The sequence below is a fragment of the Merops nubicus genome, unplaced genomic scaffold (assembly GCF_000691845.1).
Source record: "Merops nubicus isolate BGI_N331 unplaced genomic scaffold, ASM69184v1 scaffold32493, whole genome shotgun sequence".
NCBI classification, from domain to species: Eukaryota; Metazoa; Chordata; class Aves; order Coraciiformes; family Meropidae; genus Merops; species Merops nubicus.
Window position 1 is genome coordinate 702 of NW_008597394.1, and position 6718 is coordinate 7419.

Sequence of the window (6718 nt, forward strand, 5' to 3'; positions counted from 1 at the left end):
TACCTGCACACCTCAGCAAGAGAGGCTGCTGCTTTGGTGAGGGAGCAAGCAGGGCTCTCCCTGCCCTCAGGGCTTCCTCCTGAGTTTTGTACTGCCTCATTAGTGGGTCTTCTCAGCAGGCTTGGAGCAGGAGGGACCCTGCTGGTGTGTAAGGCAGGGGTCTCAGTTTGTCAGACTTAAGTGAAGGCAGTTAGAGAGAATTTGGGGCAAAAGGGGCAAAGCATCAGGGTTTTTTTTTTTCCCTGGAAGCTCGGTGGTGAGAGGCTTGCTTTTATTTCCAGACAAGTACTCCTCCCAGTTTGGTGGCGGGAGCCAGTATGCCTATTTCCACGAGGAGGATGAGACCAGCTTCCAGCTGGTGGACACGGCACGGACCCAGAAGACGGCGTACCAGAGGAACCGCATGCGCTTCGCACAGGTAACCTGCTCCCAGGCACGGCTTCTGGAGGGTGCTGCAGCAGCACCCCGTTGTTCTTGCAACTGATGTCCCGTTGTGTGTGTTTTGGGGTTTTTTTTAACTTTCTTCTCTACAGAGGAACCTTCGGAGGGACAAGGACCGTCGGAACATGCTGCAGTTCAGCATGCAGACACTGCCAAAGAGTGCCAAGCAGAAGGAGAGGTGAGGCCTCGGATGTGAGCATACACTCTGCTTGGGGTGGAGTGTGTGAACATGCTGTCTGTGAATGTGTAAAGCTTCCCAAACAGAGCCCACTGGAGCTAACAGCAGAGAAGAGTTTCAGGGTATTTCAAGTGCAGTGTTTTCATGCTGTCACTGGTAGTTGCAAGCATGGCATTCTAACAGCTGTTGAAGAACGTGGAAGGATTTTTGAGTCATGTTTAGGAAGTAAATGTGGTGGTTTAAAGCAAAGCGTGGCCTTTCTGAAAATGGTGTCACAGTCTTGGGAGATGAAAATATTGAAAGAGCTGCTCAGAGTAAAGACCAGAGCTTTTAATGCCTCAAGCATCTGGATCAACAGACAGCTCAGCAAATGTTGTAGTGGCTGGGTGCCTAAAAGCATTGCTGCTCTGGTGGTAATTTGGAAGCGTGGGAAAGGTTGTGGCACAGAGGAACCAAGAACTTCTCTTCATGCCTTGTCTCACGTTTGTCATCTCAGAGATCGTTTGCGCCTGCAGAAGAAGTTCCAGAAGCAGTTTGGAGTGAGGCAGAAGTGGGACCAGAAGTCACAGGTGAACTAAGAAGCTTTCTGCCCCCGGGACGGGTTGGTTTCTTTGGCCACCCCTGTGGGGCGGCTCCTCTTGCCCAAATCCTGATGGGCTGTGTCTGGTTCCCCCCTCGTCTGCCTGTCCCCCCTCTGGCCGCACAGCAGAAGCCCCGTGACTCCTCTGTGGAGGTCCGCAGCGACTGGGAGGTGAAGGAGGAGATGGATTTCCCTAGGCTGATGAAGATGCGCTACCTGGAGGTGTCGGAGCCACAGGACATGTGAGTTCACAAGGCAGCCGTGTGCTTCCTTCCTGAACTGACCAGCTTTGGGAAGCGGGAGGGTGGGGGGCTCCTGGCCTGGGCTCACCGCTCTCACTGAGGCACCCAAAGCAGAGGGAGGTTAGGGAATTCCCAGCACACCCCATGGTCACACTGGTGGGTGGGTGGTGGTGTCTGTAGATGGGGTATCAAGGTGGTCGTCTCACCTCTGCAGAGAGTGCTGTGGGGCCCTAGAGTATTACGACAAAGCCTTTGACCGGATCACGACGAGGAACGAGAAGCTGCTGAGGAGCATCAAGCGCATCTTCCACACCGTCACTACCACTGATGACCCAGTTATCAGAAAGGTACGGTGGCTGGGTGGTAAAGCCCAGCAGTGTGTTTCTCACTCTGAACTCTTGTTGGAGACCAGCTGTCACCATCAGAACAAAGTTACTGGCGTAAAGATTCCAGATCCCTAAGCTTGCAAAGGACAAGAAGGGTTAGCTGGTATCGTTTTTCTCGGGTCCAAGGCAGATCTAGGCAAGTGCAAAACTGGGAATGCTGGCCAGGGGAGAGATGCAATTCTGGAAGGGCAAGCAGATCAGAACTTGAGCTGTGCTGGGAAAGAAACTTCAGTGTTGAAGACCTGCTTCTTGAGGTTTCTGCTTTTGGAGATGAGGAAGGCTGAGATTTCTCTCTGGGACTTGATGGGCAATAAGGAGCCTTGCCTTTTCCCAGCTGAATTAACATTTTTTTCCTAGATTTCTTACTTTTTGTTTGGGTGAGGGTGGGCCTGGATTGCTGGGTGATGCCTGACACTTTGAATACCTACCAGTCCATCTTCTTCAGCATGTGAGAGGGAATGAATGGTCTTGTTACTAAGGCTTCTTGTCCTGGATGGGGAAAGGGTGTCTGTTGCTGAAACAGTTGTCTTCTCCTGTTCTATCCATAGCTGGCCAAGACCCAAGGGAATGTGTTTGCCACAGATGCCATCCTGGCCACACTGATGAGCTGCACTCGCTCTGTCTATTCCTGGGACATCATTGTCCAGAGAGTTGGATCCAAGCTCTTCTTTGACAAGAGGGACAATTCGGATTTTGGTAAGGAAAAGAAGTTTCTGTTATAGTAGCTAAAGGGTCTGATTTTATTTAGTTTTTTTGTAGTTTATTCTGTCTGCGTGTCCAGACTGAGACCTGTGGAACAACCAAATTACTGTAGAGCACTTGATAGCCATGGGGGTAACATCAGTACTGATCTGCTCCAGCATGGGGCTGGAGACTCACTGGAGCTGACGCAGTTACTCCCCAAGTATAACCTCTTGTGTCTGGTCTTCTTCCCAGACCTCCTGACAGTGAGTGAAACAGCCAACGAGCCCCCACAGGAAGAGGGCAACTCCTTTAATTCTCCACGCAACCTTGCCATGGAAGCCACCTACATCAACCACAACTTCTCCCAGCAGTGCTTGAGGATGGTACGGTCAGTCAGTGCCACGTAGTAGGGTCTGTGCTTCAGAGAGTCTCGAGAGAAGGCTTTATCAAGGCTACTTTAATACAGCACCAATGCATTTTAATCAACAGAGGTGTTGTTACACTGATGCTTTTTCAGTTTTGCAAGAGGTGGGATGGATTTTTTCTGGTGAGGGTTGTGACTTGGTGGTAGGAAGATTTTCACCTTTCTCTCACAAAGAAATGAGGCTTCCCTTGGTGAAACAGGGAGGCTTTTGAGTACATGTTGTGAAGCTGAAGTGCTGGTAGAAGTACCAGCCTACAGCCAAGTTTCTGATGTGAAGATGAGGCTTCTCATCAACTGTCTTAATATTTTGGTGGCTTTCTATATAAAGGAAACTAGCTACTGTTGCTATAAGAGTATATTTACTCAGTAGTGGCAAGCTCCCTCAGGTTTCTTCTACTAACATGCCCTTCTGTTTTCTTCTGCAGGGAAAGGAGAAGTACAAGTTTCCCAACCCAAACCCCTTTGTGGAGGATGACATGGATAAAAACGAAGTAGCCTCTGTTGCATACAGGTACGGTGACCACTGGGATGCCCAGGCTGGGCAAGGGAGCAGGGTGTTGGCATGATACAGAGGTGCAAGACAAGTCCCATGTGTTACTGGTAGAAGCTTTACCACAAGAGGAGTTCCTGAATGTTCTCACAGTGAGCAGAGAGAGGGGAAAAGGATTTTGCTGAGTGCTGGCGTGAGAGCGAGGATCATGAATAACTGGGTGCATGGTTTGTTGGCAGGTACCGAAGGTGGAAGCTGGGAGATGACATAGATCTTATTGTCCGCTGTGAGCATGATGGAGTGATGACAGGAGCCAATGGAGAAGTGTCGTTCATCAACATCAAAACACTGAACGAGTGGGATTCCAGGGTGAGGAAGAACGAGGTCCCAAAGCTAGCTCTTAACTGCTTCACTGCTGCCTGACGTGCCAGGTACAGCAGGCGAGCCGAGACAGACCTCTGGTAGTGTCCCCACTGGTTACGTTCCACCAGAGCAGTGTAACTTTGGTGGACAACCAGTGCTGATGCGATTCCCCCCCAGATGTCAGGTAGCTGGTTTGAACACTCGTGTCCCCAGGTGTTCAACACAATGGCCAGTCTGTCCTCGTGCTTCCCTTGGGAACTCTTCCCTAAACTTCCCTTCTTAACCAGTGCTGGGCAGTCCCTGCTGGTTGCACTTCTCCCTCTCTTTTGCAAGGGCTTTCCCTGTAGGTTGCTCTTTACATTCCCTCATTTAGTATCTTAAGGTAGATGGAAGACACTTCCCTATGTGACATCAGGGTGGCTGAAGAGATGGCTGCTGGTGGCTTGTTAGGTTGACCCTGGTTTTGATTCTCCTCTCAGTACTGCAACGGAGTGGACTGGCGCCAGAAGCTGGACTCTCAGAGGGGAGCTGTGATTGCCACAGAGCTGAAAAACAACAGCTACAAACTAGCCCGCTGGACGTGCTGCGCGCTGCTGGCCGGGTCAGAGTATCTCAAACTCGGGTAAGGTGGGGTTCTCACACCAGACATCTTCTAGGAGTGTTCTCCATGATGTAAACCAGTGAAAGCAAACCATTTGTAGAATGAGGAGTCCTAAAACCACGCCACGTTTTGAGCAGGCGAGGGGAAGGTTTGTGGTGAGCTCACCAGCCTTGGCAGAAGCTGTTCCCCCTTAGCATCTGGCTGATATGCACCTCATCATGACTGACCCCCCAAGAGCCCACACGTGATGGATGGGTGGCCACCATGGCTCTTGGCCTGTTGAGTTACAGAACTGTTACATTTGCACCAGTTTAAGTCCAAATTGCTGGCTAATCATACTGCTGCTTAATTTTTATCAGTGGGACTGTTTTCCTCTGTATCTTTTGTACCAGCCTATCTGATTTGGAGCAGTGGAAAGATTCCATGTGTGTTACTGATAGATAGTTTGTAGCCAGGAGATCCCTGTAGCTTTCAGTGTTGGAGTATTAGGATTTTTCAGCGCAGAAACTAAAATGAAGACAACCACTCTGCTTTTCTTGGCGTTGTTCTTTTGCTGGCTGTGCTCAGTCTCCTGATAACCCCCAGGTTTCTTCTTGCCCCCCCAGGTACGTGTCCCGTTACCACGTGAAGGACTCTGCCCGCCACGTGATCCTGGGCACGCAGCAGTTCAAGCCCAACGAGTTTGCCAGCCAGATCAACCTGAGCATAGAGAACGCCTGGGGCATCCTGCGCTGCGTCATCGACATCTGCATGAAGCTGGACGAGGGGAAGTATCTCATCCTCAAGGACCCCAACAAGCAGGTGATCCGGATCTACAGCTTGCCTGATGGCACCTTTAGCTCTGATGAAGATGAGGAGGATGAGGAGGAAGAAGAAGAGGAGGAAGGTTTGTAGCGTGGTTGGTGATTTGTGCTTCTGTGTGAAAGGGATGATGTGATAAAGCCCAGATCTAAAGGGTGAGATCTGACTAGTGCCATGACAAGAGGGGAACAAGGCTGGAGAATGTGTGGTCCCCAGTATGGGACTCGCTGGTGGCAAAGGTGTGAGTGACACTGAGAGTGCTCCCGTGGAAGCAGAAAGAGCTGAGAGTTGGAAATGCAGATGTTGTGCCTCTGCGTGGGTACTGAGCAAGGACTGACGTTGGGGGAGAGGACCCAGGTCCAGAGCACCAGCTGGGAAAGTGAATCCTGCCAGGGAGCCCTTCATGCAGGGTGCCCAGCGTTTGGGGTGCTGGTCTCTGTCAGTACAGGGGTATTTCCTTATGGCAGTTTTAGAAAGGGCAGTGGGCAGAAGATGAGGCGTGTGAAACGTGTCATGGCCTGGCCTGGCTGAGGTAGCTCAGTGAAGGCTTTCACCACGTGGCTGTTGAAGTTGAGCAATCACTGGTTGGTCAGTCTGGGAGTCCTGGAGGGTTGGTGGTGCTGTTCTGGGTTTTTTGAGTAAACACAGCTGCTCTGTTTTCCACTATGGAAATTTTAGGTTGCTGTGTAACTTGCTCAGGAATGTAAATTCTGTAATTCCAGATGTGGTCTTGGCTGATGGACAGGTCTGTAGGAGATGGGGGGACAGGCAGTCGGGCACAATGAGGTGGGATGAGTGTCCTTGAGGTGGCAGCAGGCCTGGTTTTTCTTGGAGCACTGTGTTCAGCTCTGGGGTCCGCAAATGAAGAAAGACACGGAGCTGCTTGAGCTGGTCTGGAGGAGAGCTGCATGGTTGGGGGGGTGGGAGCACCTCCCCTCTGAGGACAGGCTCAGGGAGTTGGGGCTGTTCAGCCTGGGGAAGAGGAGGCTCCTGGGAGACCTTGGTGCTGTAAGGTCTTCTAGTGCTTAGAGGGGGCCTACAGGAAGGATGAGGAAGGGGTGCTCTTCATGAGAGAGTGTAGTGACAGGAGGAGGGGTGGCATTTTCAAGCTGGAAGAGGGTAGATCTGGGTTGGATATTAGGATGAAATTCCTTATGGTGAGGGTGGGGAGACGCTGGAACAAGATCCCCAGGGAGGTTGTGGCTGCTCCGTCGCTGGATGTGTTCAACAGCAGGTTGGGTTGAGCAGTGTGGTCTCAGGGGAGGTGACCCTGCCTGGGGCAGGGGTTTAGAACTAGGTGACCTTTAAGGTCCCTTCCCCCCCAGCGCCTCCTGTGGTTCTGTGCCTCTCGGTGGCATTCCACTGACGAGCGGGTTCGTTTTGGGGTGCGGGTGGTTTCCTCGGCCCAGACCCCTTCCCTTCACTGCTGTTCCTCTTCTCTTTCAGAGGAAGAGAGCTGAGCCGCGGGGGCGCTGAGGGGCGGACGGCGGCGGCGCCTGCTCCCCGGGCTCCGGCTGCTGCAGCGGAA

General features: G+C 51.8%; 1 protein-coding gene across 1 annotated transcript in view; it reads left to right on the forward strand.

The window, feature by feature from the left end:
* Positions 1-6650, forward strand: part of EIF3D (eukaryotic translation initiation factor 3, subunit D) — a 7281-nt gene extending 631 nt beyond the window's left edge. Inside the window, exons 3-14 of the mRNA XM_008936692.1 lie at positions 282-418; positions 534-619; positions 1116-1188; positions 1326-1441; positions 1656-1788; positions 2376-2523; positions 2764-2894; positions 3361-3446; positions 3665-3794; positions 4268-4410; positions 4995-5275; positions 6637-6650. Coding sequence (XP_008934940.1) covers positions 282-418; positions 534-619; positions 1116-1188; positions 1326-1441; positions 1656-1788; positions 2376-2523; positions 2764-2894; positions 3361-3446; positions 3665-3794; positions 4268-4410; positions 4995-5275; positions 6637-6650 — 1478 coding nt within the window. The remainder of the gene's footprint in view (positions 1-281; positions 419-533; positions 620-1115; positions 1189-1325; positions 1442-1655; positions 1789-2375; positions 2524-2763; positions 2895-3360; positions 3447-3664; positions 3795-4267; positions 4411-4994; positions 5276-6636) is intronic.
* The last annotated feature ends 68 nt before the right edge of the window (positions 6651-6718 follow it).